At 43.0% G+C, this 20410-nt stretch overlaps 1 protein-coding gene across 2 annotated transcripts; it reads right to left on the reverse strand.

The window, feature by feature from the left end:
- Positions 1-633: 633 nt before the first annotated feature.
- On the reverse strand, positions 634-15252 carry HMGXB4 (HMG-box containing 4). Of its 2 annotated transcripts, none has more exons than XM_084206353.1 (11): positions 15056-15252; positions 12961-13066; positions 12241-12356; positions 10845-10920; positions 8765-9918; positions 7552-7633; positions 6967-7031; positions 6565-6670; positions 5798-5967; positions 4516-4638; positions 634-2933 (listed from the first exon to the last, which is right to left on the reverse strand). In XM_084206353.1, the coding sequence occupies exons 2-11, from the start codon at positions 12989-12991 to the stop codon at positions 2889-2891; spliced, it is 1968 nt and encodes a 655-aa protein (XP_084062479.1). In that variant the 5' UTR covers positions 12992-13066; positions 15056-15252; the 3' UTR covers positions 634-2888. The 2 variants fall into 2 exon arrangements, with proteins under 2 accessions (XP_084062479.1, XP_084062480.1); XM_084206354.1 differs by lacking the exon at positions 15056-15252 and adding an exon at positions 14593-14807.
- Between the last annotated feature and the right edge of the window lie 5158 nt (positions 15253-20410).

Raw genomic sequence — 20410 nt, forward strand, 5'->3', positions numbered from 1 at the left:
GTGAGGCACTGGGACAGGTTGCTGAGAGTTATGGATGTCCATCCCTGGAAGTCTTCCAGGTCAGGTTGGATGGGGCTTTGAGCAAAATTTTGTGGAAAGTGTCTCTGTGGCAGGGGTGTTGGAAATTATCTAAGGTCCCTTCCAACCAAAACTATCCTGTGACTCTGCACACAGTGGTTGGCATGTTCTGGGATGTGCTCCTGGCCTAAGCTACTGCCCTGCCCAAGCTGAGGCTGCAATCAACCAACACCCACACCTGGAAAATGGGGACGTGTTAATAACCAGCACAAATCCTGCTCTAACGCTGCCACGCCTGTCTTCCTGCATCACACACCTGAGTCCCCTGTATTGGTGCCACCTGAATGCCAGGAAGCTGAACTGAGGTGAGGCAGCAGGGAAGACAAATGCCCTGGTGTTACCTGCAGTGCTCCATGCTACATCTCCCTTCTGGGGGGTCCCAAGCAGTCAGGAACCTGAGCGATAATTTGGGTGACCGGTGCTGCTGGAAACAGTACAGCTTGCCTGCCAAGTTAAGTGAATTTAGGAGGGTTAGGATTGGATGTGTTTTGCTGAGAAACAGTAAATACAAGTCCTGCAGAAAACAGCACATGCCAGAAATGAACGACAATACTCCAGAAGTTTAAAAAAAAATTATATTGTAAGTACAGTACAAAAAAGTCTGTGTATAATTGTAATGTAATCTGGACCAAACAGCAAAGAAATAACAAAAATATAAAAACTGCTAAGTCTTGACAAAGTTTCCCTATAGTACCAAATACCACAAGATACAGATTATACAAAGTGTACAAATTTTAATAAAAATACAATACACCAGGGTGTGTGTTTTTCACTCTTCAAGAGTTTTCAGTTGTACAGAGGACAAAGCTAAGGTTGATCCCCTTCTGTTTCTTCAAAAGCAGATCTACCCCTTCACCACAATGCTCTCAACTGTGAAGGGCTGGAAAGAGCCGGATATTTTGTGCTGCTCACAACAGCAGATGCTTTAGTATGGGCCAGGATCTGAAGCAGAATCGGACTGCCTCCCTCCTGGCCTCTTCCTATTTCCAGGCTCATTGGGATTTGTCCTAAGCTGTTAAAACATGTGTTCTGGCCTGGTGGTCTGAGAACCTTCTGCGCCTCCTCTGCTGAGAAAACCCCTCAATGCACTGAGAAAAGATCTGTAAGAGACAGACTACCTTGTACAGGCACATCTGAGGAATACGTGGCAAAGAGGCATGGGGAGAAAAACCCTCCACACCCCAGGATTTAATTTACTTCTGATTTGGGACTCAGCCACAATGAAGAACAGCTCACTTTCAACTGTCCTAAAAAACAGAAGCTAGATTGGAAGTAAAAAATGCCTCTTCTCTAATTTTAAAACTTTCCTGTTACAGAGCTGGTAAGGCCTGAGTCAAATGATATTTCAGTTGTTCTGCCCACCTTCACAAGATAGCCTGTTTCTACAAACTCTTAGAATCTTCCTGGTGTTTCTTTACACAATGCCCATGCTTACTACTATACATAGAGTTGATTCCTGCAGGAAGTGAGCTAAGACAAACTTGATTCACATTTTTCACACACTGTTGGCTGAGGGAGGAATTTTTGCTTTTAAATTATGTATATATATATAAATATATACACACACACAGAGAAATATACAGGATAAATTAAAATCTGTTACAGATATTGGTAAAAGTTAAATACATGTGATATGAACACCACATACACATACATACACACAAAAGCCTAAACAGGAATCAAGTGTTCTCCTGCTGCTCCTCTTCCAGAGGAGCAGAAAACCAAACTCCAAGTATGTGGCTGGAAGGAAGGGAAACCGGTCCAATCAACCCACACGTGCCTTACTTGGCCATAACTGCCTCAAACTGGCCACTGGTCACTGCCTTGCAGCAGCACCACAGCTCCTGCAATAGTGCTGGTGAGAGAGATGGTGGGTGAGCCATTTCACAAAACAGGTGCAAGACGGGCAGAAGCAATCCAGGTTTTTCCCATCTGCTCTACTACTTTCCATCAAAGCAGGCTGACCATGCCATGGAAAAATCAGCAGGAGGTTCATTCTCTCAAGCCAATGCAATGGGTTGGTTGATACATTGTGCTAATAATGATTTGAGCCCACAAGGAAAAAACGAACTTCTTGTCATCTACTTCACTTCAAATACCAGCTAGCAGAGCAGCTAGCTGACAGTGACAACTTTCAGTTATTACTGACTGAGGCGTGGGGGCTGGAGAAAGTGACCAAGAGGAAAAAAGCTATCCAGCTTTCCCCTCAAGAAGTGTGTTTTAAACAGAAAGAGTTACAAATAGGGCTGGTGAAGAATTCAGTTCTATTCCCTGGTCCAAAATGCAACATCTCTACCTGCCCACAGAATATCAGAATACTTTAGTTTAGGCAGGGATAGCAGGAGATCATCTGGTCCATCTCCCTGCTTAAAGCAAGTCCTACTAGAGCAGGCTGCTTGTTCAGTTTTTGAGTATCATCAAGGAAGGAGGGTCAAGAACCTCTCTGGGCCACCTGTTTGAAAGACCCCTCTCATGGTGACAGCTTTCTTGTTTATACTGAGAAGTCCATTCTCTGTTTGCTTCCCCCACTAAATCTGAATTTAAGGCAAATATCTCAAAAGCTTTCTGAATTCTTCATACAAAATACTTTCAGATTGGAGGACATTTCACCCACCAACACAAAAAGGTTTTCTCAGCTTAACTTCACAACTTTTCATAAAATAGAAGTCAAATAGTTACAGTCCTATGTATATACTATACACATATAAAACTTTAAAAGCCTCCACATGGAGCCCCTCAGGAACGTTGGCATAGTGCACGTACACAAGTCAGTTACACAGAGGTTGAGTACATCCCAGGATCCTTTCCCATCAAAGTCCAGGCATGATGTAGGCAATGTTGTCTAGTGTGTTTGACTGGGAAAAGAAATTCAGTGGTTTTTAGTGTCAGGTAATAACTTGAAATATTAAAAAAAATGGCGCAGTACTAAGAGTACTAAGCACAATCACTTGGGTTACAAGTTATCATAGGATGAGACAACCAAAGCAGCCTATTGATCACCTCTAATAGGGTGTCAGATGGCAAAAAGAAGTGCCCTTCAGTTTTTCTTGGAAAACGTAATAGAATTTTGAGAGTAGGAATCCTTCTCATGCCTATCAGAAAAAACGACCCAGCTGTATATTTTTCAGATGCAGTGTTTCAGTAAGCTCAAGCCTGTGGCGGGATAGCTGAAGGAGGCCTTAGGAGCAGCACCTTTAACTGAGAGATGGAGGAGTTGGATCTGCACCAGTTGTGATTCTAGAATTTAGCAATGCCACCTACTGTCTCAAATATAAATTGCAACACAACCGCCGGGCTTTATCCGTGTCTCAGAACACCACTGTTACGTACCTGACTGTGAAAATCAGATTTATTATCAGCTCCTGAACAGGGCTTTCCAGAAGTGAAGTGTAACCGCCATAATTCACCTAAAGCTCCATTGCTCCTTGTAACAATAAGTTGATCGAGTTTCTAATAAACGCACCACTGCTCATGTGGCGTCACTGCTTTGAATAAACTTGGCAAGCAGGAAGGAAAAAAAGCATCAGGTTTTCCATGGCTTATGATGGGAACACCCCACTGACTCAGCTTTTGTACATACAGCCAGTTTGTGGGTGTTCACAGAATAAATTGTCAACTTTGTTCCTGTTGTTGACAGTCCATTCTTGTAATGAACAAATGTTTGGGGTGCCCTATTATGCCATGTCAATTCATATCCCATTTTTGTTACCCCTTCTGCCAGGTTTGTTTTTAATGTCTTAAGTTTTGCAGACTGTATTTTTTTATTTTTGCTCCTCTCCTTTGCTGCTTTATTCATGTCTCCTGTAGGAAGTATGACTCCTGATGGCTGCTGCCATCTCAATCTACATCCACACCAGGCTACGCAGATGCCACGAGCTGTTGCTAAATCAGGGCTCAATATTAAAAGTAGCTTAAAGCAGAAAAGAAGCTGTAGTTATGCAGCTCCTTAAGAGAGAGACTATTTTTCCTTTCTCAGAGAAGGTTTCAGCCACTTGTAAAAGGTCCTACACCATCACATTAGGAATCCTGAGATCACAAATTGTTTTTTATGCTACTGAAGGAAAAACAGCTTGTGTGATAAAGAGCAGCTTGAAGGTGGTTTTATTTTTAGAGAAAATTAGAACTTTTGAAAATACTGGTTTACTTTTGATTTAGATTGACTCCATCATTACTAAAACAGGGCCTATCCACACTGCAATCAATGCTACAAATATTAGGTCAGCTGCCAGTGGGAGAAAAAAAGATTGCATGCTGTTGTACAACAGTAATATCTGTAAGAATTTCAATTAATATTCCTCTATAAAAGCCCGTGACCAAGACAAATTTTCTTACTGCATTGGAATTTTAGTTCTATTGCACTGATTAATCAAAAAAAGCTCTATTTGTAGTCTACTGAAATTAACAGTGCTAGAAAGAAAATAAACATAAAGAACTCACCAAAACATGTTTTGGGCAGCCATTCAACTCAGGCAGTTGTGTGGTCAGACATGCCAATGGGCCCAAAGCACAGATGATTGAGTCTAGGAGTACTGACAAACTTCCAGAAACAGCCACCATTCCCTGGTATTGAGGGAAGAAAAAAATTGGGAAGGGATGAGTAGTGGAAATTGCACTTCTTTCTCAACTGTATCACTCTCATGCAGATACTGTATCTTCCCCTCCTCCAGTCCACTTTCACTATTTACACAGTAACAAAATTGTACCTTGCGCTTCACAGGGAGACTGCTGGCTCAAAAAACTTTAGATTTCAATAGGCAACGAATTGGTGCAAGATAAAGGTAGGAATCAACAGAAAACACCACAAAGTTGTCAGTTGCACTGATTCCACAAATTTTTGTAATATATTTTCTGTGCCATTTTGTACCATCTATTTTGTTAACTACACAAATCCTACTGACAATAGTTGTTTTATTTTTGAAGGTAAAGAAATGCTGAGCCTGTAATAAATGCTTTAGTCATTGATATAATTTCAGGAAAGGGAATTTGTCTGTGTGCTTTTCTGGGCTCTGGTTGTTCCTCCCATGATCTCAAATCAGTCATACCAAAACCAAAATGCAAGAACATTAATTTCACTGTTGATAAAATAAGCAAGCATAGTTGGGTGAGATTATCATGCTACTCATAAAACTCAGTGATATTATTTGAGATAAATAGGTTTTGTCCTTAGAGGCTGGGCTGAGTTCTCAGAGCATACACCTGTGAATGTGCATTCACTGTCATTTAACAGCAGGAAACCATTAAAATGTGACATAATGTTACCAGGTAAGTTAAAATAAGTGTAGCCCCTATCCAAAGCACTGGCAATATGATACTGCCAGAAAACTAGAGGACATGCAAGAAATTTCTTGGGAAAAAGTGATAGCTTTGTAAAAAGTAGAACAGTAACATAATCTGACCAGAGACTGACTAAATAGCAAGGAAGTACCAAATCCAAGGAGAACATACAGCAGGAAAAGACTGAGGAGTGTGCTGAACTACAAATTGGTTTCAAGGACCTAGAGCTGCAAAGCACCTGTCTTTCTTTGATGCCTACTGTTTACTGAGGCCTTTTATTCACTGAAAATAAGGAGTGATGCATCAAAGAAACAGGGCATGCCACCTGTAGTTTCTCTTCCTAACAGAAAACCACTGGTTAAACTTTTAATAAAATAAAATAATCATCCCCTTGAATGCATTACATAGATTACAGGACATCACTGTGACATGGTTACAAGCTCACCTCTGTTTCCTGCAGTCTGTGTCCAATGAGGCTCAGAGATTCACCCAGTAACTGTAAATGTGCAGCTACATCAATGGGATCTGTCTCAGGGGCTTTGGCTGGTGAGGAAGGCACCACCACGGTGCTGGTGGGGGATTTTTTGTGAGGAGAAACCACTCCTGTTGGAGAAGCTGGAAAACACACTGATTAAAATTCCATATTCCTTGCTTTTACTGTTGAACTCACAAGCCTCTTTAGTTACTAAAGTTCAAATCTCCTAGGCATGAGATGCTTGAATATCGTTCTGTTACCCCAGTCCCATAGTTTTTGGAGTTGAAACTTTTTTTTCAACATGTACAGAACCTATCTACCTCAGCTGAATTCAACTGGGAGATTTGGTATCAGAGATGTTAAACCAAGAACAACCCACCTTCTCTCTAGCAGCAAACCAATCCCACTAGAACCTCCTTTATGCCTCTTCTTTTACATTTTAATCCTTAAACTGCCAAAACCAATACCATTCTACGAATCAGATAAAGGAAATCTTTATGAAAAATGCTGGCATCACTCTAACTTCCACAGAAAAGTTGATTTGACTAGTGATTTAAATGTCTCGCTTTTAACATGATTTAAATGTCATGTGAGAAAGCAGGTAACGAGGTGAAGCAAGTAAGGACCTTTGTTTTTTATTTTACAGGCAACACTACCTTCCCCAAGGCAAAGAATTTGACTTAAAAAATTTGTCTCATCCAAGAAAAGAGACAAGACAAACAAAGTGCAACAATTACCTTTCATTTTTGGTGCACCATCTGAAGATGATGCCTTTCTCTTCACAGTTGTGGCCTCTGCTTTATTCTGCTTGTGTTGGAGATACTGAGCTTTCTGTTTCCAGACCTGCAGTTACCATGGTAAGAAAAGAAAGATTAATAACATTAGGTAATTCTGTTACCTGATGCCAGGACCTGGAGGCAGAATGATGTTACATAGCTAGGAGGTGAAGCAATCCCATGAGAACAAAATGAATGCTTTTATATTTGCAAGGGCAAGATTTCCATACTTTCCACCTTTACATGCTTTAAGGATACAGGCAACATATTTCAAGGCATTGTGGCAATGCTGCCACCACATTCTGATCTAAGCACCTAGTACACAAAAATCATTTTACAAAAACATCTCACACAAACACTCACCAACTTATCTTTCTCAGGTAGCTGCTTCCACACTTCTGCCAGTTTTTTACTTAGCTCTCCAAAATCTGGCAGAAAGAAAGCAAGAAGAAAAATGTTTAAAACAAATTTGATCATAAAATCCTGGAGAGAATATAGGAAATTTATTGGCCCCTCCACAAACATTTAGGAAGCAAGCCATTCTAAAATGGAACTCTTCACACTGTCCTGAAAATGTGCATTCCTGTTACTCTTTAAAATTAAAAAAAAAAAAAAGCAAAAAAAAAAGCAAAAAAAGAAAAGCTGATCGCAGGAAGATGAAGTCACAGTATATTTATGGGAAAGTGACAACAATGAAGGTAACTCTTTAAGTAAAGAAAAAGCTAGCAAGTTCTTTACCTAGATTAACAACTTGGTTAAAATAAAATTATAATTCAACAATGAAGTCCACTCCTAGCCCCTTTGCTATCTCTTATTCTAAATAACATTGGCAGATTCTTTGCATTATGTCAAAATTAAGAAGTTAGTCTGAAACAAAGACAATATATTCTGCTAATTAATCTGACTGGTGTAAAATCAAGAGAAGAGAAGGCTGGATTATTCCCTTACCTATTCCAGGATGCTCAGAAACAATAGTGGTACGATACTCCTTACAGAACACTTGATAAGCAGACATGTTTTTCTTCTTTGGCTGGTCAGAAGAAGAAAGGAAGCAAAGATTTTTAATTATGATGAGACCTTCTCCAATTTAATAAGAATTTGGCATTTATTGAAGACTTAAAGAAAGATATGGTAGTTAGGTCAGGAAACTTAAAAAGCAGTCCTTTACATCTCCTGGCTGAATTTTGTCTTTATGAAAGCAGAGGAATCAGCCAGAAACAGTCTTAGTACAAGGCTTATTTTGCAAAACTCAACAAGCTGCTATTCTAAATTCAAGATCAACATACAACTTTGTTAATGTATTTCAGTTTCAAAACCTCTAATAAAACCCAGTATCTGTTATTCTATTCACAGTACCTATTATAGATCTGTCAAAACAATTTAGTCCTCATGATAATGTTTTGTTCCATTCCTTGCATCCTTACAAAGTACTTCCATTTGGCAGGAGAAGAGACTGTGCAGTACATTGACAGCAAAGGTATTGTAATTGCTGAGTTATGATCGGGAAAAATTCTGAACCAGAATAGGATAATGGCTGAAGAGATTTGGGCTCTGTCTGTCCATTTCCTCATACAAAGCATTATTTCTCTAGCTGAACAAGCACAAGCTGCTTTTCCCCATTTACCTACACAGCTACAGTTATCACATTTGTAAACCCACTCACATGCTAGCTACCACTTCTGCTACTCATATCTTTATGCAGTAACCATGGAAAACTGAATGGATAAGTAGAGGACAAAACTGGGGAAATAGTAGTCTATTAGAATCTAATTTGAATACAGGAGTAAGTGGGTAAATATCTTCAATTTTCAAGTAACAGCTTGATTCCTTTTTACAGGAACTTTGATCATTAGTCCAAAAGTCTGCCTGGGAATAGCTAGAGCCAGAAACATTAGAAAAAGATGCAGATGTGCTTGGTACATGACCCACACCAAGCAAAATTAAGTGACTGTCTGTGCCACAAAGCCAGAAGAACATATATTCCTTTTGCTACAAATAGAAATCACAGTGGCTGACATATTTGTCCAAACATGCTTCAGTTAAACCATTGATAATCAGTATCAGTTATCCTTTGTTTCAATTTAACATGCCTTTTTAATGGGGTGCCTAACTCACCATTACCCACCTCCCAATTTCTATTTTTCCTTCAAATTTTCCTTACTTTGTCTCTTTCTCTTTCCTTTTCTCTCTCCTTTTCTTTTTCTCTTTCTTTTTCCTTTTCTCTTTCCTTCTCCTTCTCTCTTTCCTTTTCTTTTTCTCTTTCCTTCTCTTTCTCTCTCTCCTTTTCTTTTTCTCTTTCCTTCTCCTTCTCTCTTTCCTTTTCTTTTTCTCTTTCCTTCTCCTTCTCTCTTTCCTTTTCTCTTTCCTTGTCCTTTTCCCATTTCTCAGCCTTGTCCTTCTCCTTGTCTTCCTTTTTCCTCCTCTTCTCACCTTGACCATCTGAGTGAAAAACAGCAGGAGGAGGTGGAGGGACACCATAGGGGGTACTGGCAGGTGGTGGTGACACTCTTACTTCTGCTACCGCCACAGGAGAATGCCCAGAACTCTTTTTAGACTTGGAGTGCTTCTTCTCTCTGTGTTTCTCCTTGTCCTTTTTTTTCTTACTTTTTTTGGACTTTTTCTTCTTCTTGATTTCCCGGTAGGAGTCATCTATCACCAGCTCTCCAGCCTCCAACTCTCCACCAGAAGAAGAACCAGATTCTGGTGGTGCCTCCACACCTGAAACCTCGTACTCGCTTCCATGGCCCTCTGAATGAAGGGAGGTGTCAGCACCAAAACTCTCAGAAGGTGGATGTGAGTCTGGAGGTGGTTTGTGCTTTTTCCGGGAAGACTTCAGGAAGCTCTGCAGATCGTGCCCCAGCAGGAATGAGCCTTGCTCATCTCGAGCTGATTTCTTTGAAGATTTCTTTGCAGCTGCTGGTGCTGAAGAGTAGGATAAAGAATCGTCATCTGCTGCACTACTTTTTTCTTTTGGTGAAAGGATGAGCTTCATCTTCAAGCCGTCAGGTTCACGAAGAGTAAGTGTCTCTGTGTTCACGTAAAGAGGTTTCATTTTTTTAGATTTGTGGGAGCTGCTGTCATCCACTGAGTGCTCCCCACTGCTCCCACTCAGCTTCTTCTTGGGGTGCTCCTTTCTGCTTTCAGAATGGCCAGAGGAAGAATGAGATGATTTTTCAGAGGTCCTCTTTGAAGACTTTGAGCTTGTGGCCAAAGGTGAGTTGATAGCTTTAAGTAAATCCATGGTTGTATCAGCTGAGGATGGGCTAGAAGCTGCTTTTTTCTTCTTCTTTGATGGTAGATCCAAAGGTGAGACACCTGAAAAAGATCAAAAGAAATGTACATTGAGATGATTCCCTTAAAGATGGCAAAGAAGGGAAGTGAGAATCCTGTGAGCCTTCCAATTGCAGGCGACAGATTTACATCCTGGCTTAAAAAGAACCACAGCCATCTCAGCACAGCCTTACTGATACAATTCAGAGGCTGTGACACCTGAGCTGGTCAAATGATTTAAGGAAGGGAGAGACTGCAGCAAAGTTCTTGAAGTTTTATGAAACTCCATTTGTGATTTATGAAATAAAATGTTTTGATGAAAATACATCTAACTGAAATTACACCTCAAGTGCAAGGTTTTTGTGACATTTTTAGCCAAGGTGAAACCAATGAGTTGAAAATATGAGCTTTTTCATTCTGGAGACAGACTTTGATGAAAGATTAAATTTCAGCTTGGCTTTCTCCTTCTACTGGGCCAATAATAAATCCTAAATGTGTTAAGCTTCTATGAGCTGAATTGTCATTTTCCAGCCAACTTATTAATTGTGAGAGTAACTGAACCATAAAGCATTTCTTTTTCAACCTCAGATATTCTATTTTTTTAAATCCAAAGAAAGTTACACTACCTGTAAGTAAAATTAGTTTTCAATGCAATCAGTAAACAAGAAAAACAAATGTCAAATGTGAAGGCATGAGTTAGAAAACGACAACTTGTCAGTGAAAAGGTGATGGAAGATCTCTACCCCCTCCCATGGCAATTTGTTAAGCCATACTCTGAAAATATAATTCCCTAATCTTCTGCTGTTTGGTGCTGATCAGTGTCAGGTTTCTGATTAGCTGTTCTAAGGCAGGTTGATGTATTCTCCTTCTATAAAATGCTAACCACAAAGCTTTATGACACTGGTTTAAGAGTTTCCCTTCCTTAAAGTCATGATCTGTTAGCCCCTTCTCCTGCTTGATTACTACCTTACCTCTGTAGCAGAACTCATCGGAGGAATGCTTTCTCTTCTTTTTGTGAGCTTCTGTCCCTGGAAAAAACTCACTGTCCTGGAATAAGAAGAAAAAAGTTGCTGTCAAAAAGGAGGGAAATAATATCAGAGTCACATCCATTATTAACAGATAAAAATTTATAGGAGGTATCAAGGGTTACTTGTACTGTTGTAACATCAAGGATCTGTAGGTATGAATCAGGATCATTTTTCTAGGTGCTAAAAGAAAACCCACTCTGTCCCCCAGAGCACACAGTGTAGGTTTAAAGCAAGATGAAACACATGTTACAGATAGGTGGGAGAATACAAAAATATCATTAATCAGGATTGGTTTCAGCACAATGGTCACCTAATTGACACAGAGCTTTCTGTAGGCACACCAGCACAAAAGGGCTCCAAGGAAACTGAAAGAAAGATCTCTGCAGAGAGACCCCCAAGTGAGAGGAGCAACACAAAAGAAAAAGCACATTTGCAAAGCGTTGGGCAATGCAAGCCATCACTTGAAGATCAGCTGATAAACTGACAGAAGACAGACATCTACTCTTTAATAAAGATAAGAAATAACTTCAGATACATACACTGTCACCCCTTGAAAACAAAGGAGAGCAATTCATGCTTACTATGCTGAAAAAGAAGTAACAGGAGGTACAAAGAGGTGACAACTAGAATGATGAGACAAAAATATGTCCTTAATATGCCATGTCACCAAATTATTATCTATTGCTTGATCATTTATGAAACAGAAATTGAAGCTCCTCTAAAGAATTCCAACCGCATGGTAGAAGATTTTAATTTTAAACAAGAACTTGCTTTTGAGATAAAAAAAAAACCCAAATCACTAGATAGCCACCTCTGAGCTAACAGCAGAAATTGTAGCTCAAAGAGTAAAGCTTTGAAGAAACTTAAGTTGCCACTATGTGATTTCAAGTTTTAAGGCCCCAAAGAAGTGAACAGGGCAGGTTCATTCTTCTCAAGAGCTATGGTTTCAGGCTGTCAGCAGAATCAGGAAGACAACAATGCATCAGTTAATATTCTATCCATCCTTTGCTGGCTATTTCTGCAACCATAAGTGCTATTTTTAAAAAATGTGTGCAAGAAGTTATTCATAGCATTTTCTTACTTGCAAGGTATGTTCCATCAACACAGGGACAACACTCCTACTACCTAATTTTCTGAGGCCAGAAAAATTGGAATCAGGGATTGATACCCTCCTTTCTCCAGGAAAGTTACTGAACAATATAGGACATGATTAGCTGCTCTTGCTGTATTCTACATGCATTTCTAAAAAAAAAAAAAAAAAAAAAAAAAAAGACAAGAAACCCATCCCATCCTTTATGCATATCCTTACACCTTGAACCTTTTCTCTGAGGGTTTCTACCTGAGTTGCTATCTCGTCTTCCTCTTGCAGAAGATCCTTGTACGAGCGCTTTTTCTCTCGCTGTATCCTGCCAGGTGCCAGCCCGTCATCAACACCTCGGTGACTCTCTAGGGACTCTGTGAATCATGTGACATGGGAAAGAAGGAAGAAATTAAACACTACACTAAGGAACGACAGACAAGTGGACCACTCATAAAATAAGCTAACAGAGGATGCTGGCACAGAGTGATGCACCAAACCCAACAAGGACAGAGGCCTGAAAGGTAACAAACAGTCTGTACTGTCTGACCACAGGGATGGGGCTTGGTGCTCTAACACAATCATTCCAGAGTTAATCTCTAATGCCTGTATGTTCCTTCCTAAAGACAAGTGGATCTGGAAATGTTACCATGAGTGAATGTATCATTATCCCTCATCCCCTGCCCCATTGACTTGTCAGGGAGAAGAAAGGCTGCAGTGGCAGAGTTCCCAATCAGGGTGTCTGCAGTAGGAAATACCACCCATTTCTCTCAAATTCTATTCCCAGTACTTTACACCTGAAAGTCAAGGGCTTGGGATCCTCCAGTAACTTGGCTAGGTTAAATTTAAGGGCTCCACAGCACCCTAACTTCTTTCCCACTCTGACTGCATGGCCTGGCAAGGGCTGCAAAGGGCACCCTTTTAAAAATGTATTTGTTTATTCTTTTTGCAAATCCCTCTGAAATTATGAAGCAGTCATACCTTCTTTCTTCTTGGTGCCATCATAAGCCATGGTGGTCCTGCAGGAGCCTGTGAATGAGCTGCCACGTCTGGGCTCCTTCCCCCGTTCCCATCTATTGGAAAAGGTCTGAGAAACAGAGAATGAAAATCACCCTCCCATAAAGAAGAATCACCTATGTAAATGGGAAAACTTTCTCTGAACCAAATAAGGATTCTTTGGAAGACAGTGGGAAAGGAAATGAGTGGTCACTCTTCAGGCTCGATAGATTTGGGTGTTTTAATTAAAATGGATATTGTATTATTTTAAATATAGAAAATACCACCCTTTCTTATAAAATACATGAATCACTGAACTAATTTATTTACAAAAATAGAAAGAGGGTGAGAAGACAACTGAGTTTGGTTTTTATGACACACAAAACTGCACCCTAACTGGTAAAAGCCACTTTTCATCAGGAGCCCCTGTAGCAAAGAGTGGGAAGTTTAAAGAGATTTCAAACCCTTGAGTCTCAGATGAAGTGAAGGAAAAGAAGGGACCAGGCAGAAGGAATCAAATTACTAAAGAATTATTATTATTATTTTTTTACTAGAGGATGACACATTTTGTATTAGAGGTGTGTATCCTTCTGATGTGTTTCCCAATGCTACCACTGCAGCCATTCTGAATGCCAGCCCGGGAGAGGGGATGGAAGAGAGCACTCCTTTTAGCTAGGCCTGCAGCAACCCAACCTCTGCCCCCCAGGTTTCAGGCCTCCTCTAAGTGAGCCACTGTGCCAACTAGGGGCATACAGCAGGACAGTGGAATGGCCACACTCTGGTTCTCTCAGAGCAAGCAGCTTTTGTTCCTCAGCCAGGACCAGCTCAGCAAGATCAACGTTCTGCTCCTACCGGATTAATCCGATTGCTGCCAGCTGCCTTTGTGTGTTTGTGTGTACGTGCACATGTGTAAACACCCAGGCACAAACACCAGGCAGCCTGCTCATCCCAGCTGCCATGGTAACCTCGCCACACTGAAGCTACATGGGAATACTCTGGGAGCAGGGAACTGGTGCTTGTACATCCCCCACGCAACTCGATTTTATAAACAACTGGCTGAGGCTGACAATGTACAACTCCTTCATCCTATAGTAGTTACTTAACTGATAAAACAGAGTCTCAATTAAATCAGGCTTGTGGGTACACAGGAGATGTTTCTGTTTAAATTCATAGGAATACATGCTATTTCTTCAGGTTTTGGGAAAACATCCACAATGTTCCGACCATTATATGTTGCTGGATTCCACCTATACACAAGAGCACTGCATATGTACATGCAGAGAACACTGCCACTTGTGGGCTAGTGATCTTAAACCAGACGTTTTCAACGTTTTATGCTGTTTGTTCGTCAGACAGACTTCAGTGAGAGGATGCACAACACCAGAGTATTGTGCTCAGGACAGAAAGGGCCTAATAGAGATATTGCTCTGCAAAATAGAGCTGAAGACATCCATTCATGAACGGATGACTTGGAAAGCCTAAGATTTCTTTCTACCTACATGCATACCTTTTAGTCTCTTTTAAAAATCTTATCTGCTTGGCAAGGACAAAACTTGGTAGATACTGCCCAAAGGTGCTCAAAGCCCAGACCTCCAAACCGGCAAACACAAAACATACCCTTAACTACTCTCATCTTGTAAACCTCAATGAGGCTCCCCTGCTTCAAACTCGCGGGTTTCAGCAGCGATGGCACAGGCTCAGTGGGGAAGCTCTCCCTGCCCGTCTCCCGCTCCTTAGCGCACATGCCGGCCGGTTGAAGGCCCAGCCTTGCTCTTCTGCAGCCCCGGGGCTCCGCACGCAGCCCCGCTCCTCGGTCCCGCTGCCGGCTGGCTGCGGAGGTGGCTCCCTCACCCCCCGTGCCGCCAGCGCTCCCAGCCGGGGCCGTGAGGACAGACGGCACCGCCGGGAGTCCCGCGCGCAGCCGAGGGCGCGAACCCCGGCACCGGCCCCTCCGCGGGCACGGGCCGGTGGCCGGCCCGTCCTGCGCATGCGCCCCGACACCCCCCGGAGCCCGGGCCCCGTCGCCGCCTCCGTTCAAAGCGGGCTCGTCCGCCCCGCTGCCGCCCGCGCGTCCCCTCACCCGAGCGGGCTCCAGCCTCACGCCAGCCCGCGGCTCCGCCCCTGCAGCAGGCCCAGGCGTGCCCCGACTGCGGGGCCGCCCCGCGGCGACAGGGCCCGTCGGCGCCAAGCCGCGGCCGCAGGGTGGGGACGAGCCGCGGCCGCCTCACTCGGCCCCGCCGCTTCCCGCCGCGCCGCCGCCCGCGGCCGCCATCTTGGACAGGGAGACAAGGGACCCGCGCCAGCGCCGTCCAGCCGAGCGCCGAGCGCCTCCAACGCGGCACCCGCGGGGCGGGGCGCCGGCTTGCCGAGCGCATCGATGAGCGGCTCGGCGCGTCCCCGCCGCGTGTGTGGGGTACCGGGGTCGTGCGACCCACGGGGGACATCTGTGCCCGGCCCCGGCTCCCACCCCACCACCAGCAGTGGAGGGGTGCCCACGTTCGCCCTAGCTTGGCACAGCCTCTCTTGGTGTGTGCGGGTGCTGCGCCGTCCCGGCACGGCTTGTCCGTGTCCGTAGGAGGCTGAGCTGGCTGGGCTCGCAGCCCGGGCTGGTTGTTGGCCGCGTGTTGCTGCCGCGGTGGGTCAGTGGGAAAGGGTGAAATCCTGTTATTAAACAGTTAAAAAGCCAGCAGTTCAGTGAGATTAGTCACACACGCACATGAATGGGGTCATCTTCAAGATTGATTCCCCGGGGAGCTGCGTGGCTGCACTGCACCGCTGGGGCAGCGATAAGCGCGACTGAACGGCCCACTCGGGACTACTGCCCGCGAAGGCATCGCGCAACCCTCGCACCCATTCCTGCCGATTGCCCAAAGGTGGCAGCCAAGAGAAAGGCAAATTGCCCCCAGCATCTTCTAAAGGGCTCATTCATTATTGCAAAGGCTTCAAGACAGAGGTTAAAAAAAGCTCAGGAAACAGCCAGGTCAGGAAAGAATCCTTTTTCCCGCTCGGTTAGCCCTTCTTCACTCCGACCTGTTGGGTGGTTTAACAAACCTCATTTCACCGTCACCTTAAATCTCATCATCTCCACTGATGCAAGAGGTGCCTTTTTATTTAGGTGCTGGCAGACACCGCCGTGACTCTGGCAGAGGCTGCTCCCAGTCACATGCTGTCTGCGGGCTGCTGCTCCAGTGCCCGGGGTTAGCCCTGACCCATCGCCTTTCTGCCCCTACAGATCCGCCTTCTGCTCCTGCTGATGCTTTGTGAGTACAGAATGATGATGGCAATTATTTGCATTCCAGTGGGGCCTAGAGGAATTTGCAGAGAATAGCGGCCTATGCCTGTTATGCTGTGTGAAAGTGTAGTTTGAGCCAAATGAGGGGTACAGCCTGTACACACAGCTCAGTGTCTGCAAGTGCAGCAGCTGAAATGCGGCAGGGCCAGCCCCCAGGCTGAGCACAAAGCCCGTGCTGATGTTCTCATGCATGTACACGTGTGCTACTGGCGAAAACAAAATCACTCCTTGCCCTCCAGACTGTAACTGAGGGAGGAATCACCAAGGTGGACAAGTGCTTTTGCAAATTTATGACCAGGATCTTGCCAGAGCTGAACCTGACATGACCTACTCCTTTACTTCTGCTTATTGGTGATGTTTCTAGGGGTCCCAGTGGTGGATTCATATCCCATTTGACAGTGCAGAGCAAAACAAAACCACAGTTCCTGTGTTTTCATAGTCTGCAGCTTTCTTGCTTGTACTAGGCACTGTACAAAAACATTTTGTGCTGTTTGTACAAAAACATTTTGTGCTGTATCTATGGCCATAACAGAAACATCATTCTGGGAGCTCCTGGCCCAGCATGGGTCAGGTGGAGGCAGCATGGGAGCAAGTCAGAAGAAGCTGTGAGCATGGCTGTGAGAGGCTACATGCAGCCCAAAGAAACAGGGATTCAGATTGCTTTGAAAATTGAGAGCTTAAATTATCCTGGTATTTGATGATAGCAAGCATTTGGTAATGATAGCTAGTAAATGGGTGGGGATGGTATGTTTAATATTCTGCACCCTAGAAAGAGAAAGCATTTGAGCTCCCCTGCAGTTTAATGTTTTTAGTGCTGGATGGTTCATATGTATTAGATTGTCTCAGGACTGTGTGTATATGAGAGAGAATGAATTTGCAGGTGAATTTGCAAAAATGAACATCTAGCAAGATACTTGCACATAAAGCCACCGAAGTACCAATCATTCAGACTTCCCTTGCTGAGATCCATCCAAGTTTCTTTCCTCCCACAGAACAAACATAATAGTAATAATAATAGGAGTTGTAATAGTAACAACAATAACATATAGTTCTTCTACTGCACTTTTCATCAGCGAAGAAATGCTCAGAAAAAATAATTTCAATCATTCCCATTCTTCAGAACTCATAAAGGGAACCAGCCAGCACAAAACATTGGCATTTATTGGGTGCTTTCAGACAGCTTAGCCTTTTGCTTTTCCAGAAAATCTAGGAATCTCTTTAGAGTATACACCTAGATTAAACAGGTCAGGTGGGGAAAATGTCAGAATGCTGATAGCAAATTTAAGAGAGTCACAACCCCTTCAAATTCTTAACACTTGACAGAATTGTTTCTTTGTACTCTGAAATAGAAGAGGTCATAGCAAGGGAATCAGAAAATCAAACAGCCCTAATAGCTTTTAAGACCTGAAGTGCAACTTCAGTCAGTCTCAGACTGTTGTGAGAATATTGCCTATTCCTTTTGCTGAGAGCATCTTGCATTCTTTTGCCCACATCCCTGGGAAAGAAACAGCAAAAGGGTACTTGGTATGTTCCTTCAGGTGTCCGCTTTGCTGTGAGTTACCTATTGCATAAAATGCTCTTGGCAATGCACAACATTTTAGGATGTGTGTATAGTTCCCTATGCTTAATGCAAGATTAGCTTTGTACTGAGGACTTACTGCCCATGAAGGCACCCAATCTGGCCTTGCTTTCCCCACTTTATTTCCACCATGCATCCTTGTCTGCTTATTTTGTCCTGACTGAACAACAGTCCAAGCTGCTACATTTAGTAGCTCTCTTTTGTTTCATTGGGTTTTAGTACTTAGTTTTGTGGTGTGTCAAGTGCAATGAGTGTAAGAGGAATGAGTAATGAGCACGAGCTTACAACCAAGTTATGTAGTGAATTAAATTCAGCACTCAGCTGTGTGAACAATTATCAATTTTACCTGTCATAGTTTTGCAACTCATAAATCTCTTTTCACTCCCTTCAGTTTCTCATATTTTTTCCCTAGATTCTGAGATGATTTGGCATTAACTGGAATGGGACCTGGTTTAAAACCTCTGCTCTCCACCTATGCAAGAAAAGCAGCACACAGGCAGTGCTAGTCTTGTAGCACTTGTTAGTCTTGTTGCTTGTTTTGCAGGGCTCAGTGTTGCTCTGTGCACATTACAGCACTTGTGTGTTGCAGCTGTTACCAGCTACCAAGCTGCCCTTAAACAGGAAAAGTGCAGGAAGTGACCACGAGGTCACAGTGACTTTTGGTGTAATGAACCTTGCTTGCTTGCTTGCCAATTGCCTCACCCATATAATTTCCTTAGTCTTATGTATAAGCAATGCTGGTGACTCCTCTTTGGATACAAGGACTTGCTTTCTTAGAGAATCAAAATTTCAAAAGATTTTTTATGTGCATTGTTTCAGTGTTGGGACTTTATTTAAATTACTTCCCATTTGTCTTTGCTTTTTTGCAGGATGCATTCATTTTCATGCCTCTTCATCTTTCAGTACAGTCATTAATGAAACCACAAAGGTGTGTGCATTCATTTGTAATGTCAATACAGCAGCCTGAATGTTCCCTGGAGCCACAGCATCTGTCACACCTTCTCCCCCTGCTCCTCGTGCTGCACCCTCTGTATTCAAGCTGAGAGGGCTAAGATGAGATGGGAGGTCAGTGTCCATCTGGAAGGGAAATAGTATGGTAAACTACAGTAGGATTTGTGGGGTCTGGAGGGGAAGAGCCTGTTCCTGGAAGTGGTTAAGCAAAGGGGAAAGGACTACACTGGGCTGATACACAAAAAGGAAAGGCTAAATGCAGGCATTGTCAGCATTGAATTTGCCTTTTTTCACTGACTTTGCGTCTCCCTTCTCACCAGCTGCCAGGGAGGTAGAATTGGTTTAATCTGAGTTTCACGGAGCCATGCAAGGCCTATTGCATTGCTTTCAGCACTGAGATTGTCCTCCATGCCTGTTCCCTGGAGACCTTTCTGGTGTCTGCTCACAGCCCTGGTCCCATAAAACAGCAGGCATTCAGCTCTATCTGTATTCTTGGTTTGCATTTTCCTTTTTTCCCCCTTGAATCTGTTAATGTATTTAAATTCCTCCTCTCACACCTTAATTCATTATAGCTGTCTTCCATACAGGTCAGACTGACCTTCTCTTCTCTTTTTAGACATTGTAGCATGATCCTTCACCTTTAGGAAAAAAAGCCTGTAATTCTGGGGTGCCTCATTCCTGCAGCTCTCTGTTTATGATAGATTCAGAGCGTTGACATCTGTCCTGTATTGGGTAGCAGAAATTGCCATATTACTAATATTTCTCTCCGATAATGTAGTTGGCTCATGGCTATTTCTGTGGACCAAGCCTGCATAATGCCTCTGCTTCTGGCTACAGATACATTGCTGGAGATCAGAACTTTTGGGAAAGAGATTTCACTGTTACCTGAACAGCTCAGAGGTGGCAGTGGAGTTTGCAGAGGCTGGCAACAGGACAGGGCTGCCTGCAAAATTCTTGAGATGCCAGCTGAGGTAATGCCAAGCTTGTGACTGTAGTGTGCCATGGTCTATGGAGCTGCTGCAAAAATATGGGCAAGAGGCAACACGTGGAAAGGGCTCCAGACTCACCGAGGCTGGAGTCACAGTAAAGGCAAGGAAATGTACTGATGTGATGAGAGCTGAGGAATAACAAAAAGTTATGAATTGCAGAGTGGTACATGTTGGGAGAAGTTGGGGGTGTTGCAGGACATTTTATGTGTTTTACATAACAGGTAATTTTCAATGCTTTCAGGGTCACTGGATAAGACAACATGATCTGGGTCATCAAGTGCTGTTCTCTGCTATTGTAGGCCCACTGTCATTCAATCCTTTATTGTAAGCTGATCAATCTTTATCCTTAAAGTAATCAAGTCTCATTCCCCCGCTATGCTCATTGGGAGACAGAGTCTCTTTTGTCTGATGGTTAGGAACTATCTCCTAATTACCAGCTTAAATGTATACATGGTTAATTTGCATTCATTTGTTCTTGTGCCGACATCTTATTTTAGCTAATATAATTATTGTCTTTTGTTGCTGTTTTTGCTCAGAAGTATTTATAGGGAGCTGTTGTACCTGCACTCATTCTCATTTTGCAAATAGAATATATCTCTCAAAGGAAGGAAAAACTGTACTGTA

Source organism: Fringilla coelebs (assembly GCF_963513975.1).
Source record: "Fringilla coelebs genome assembly, chromosome: 5".
Taxonomy (NCBI): domain Eukaryota; kingdom Metazoa; phylum Chordata; class Aves; order Passeriformes; family Fringillidae; genus Fringilla; species Fringilla coelebs.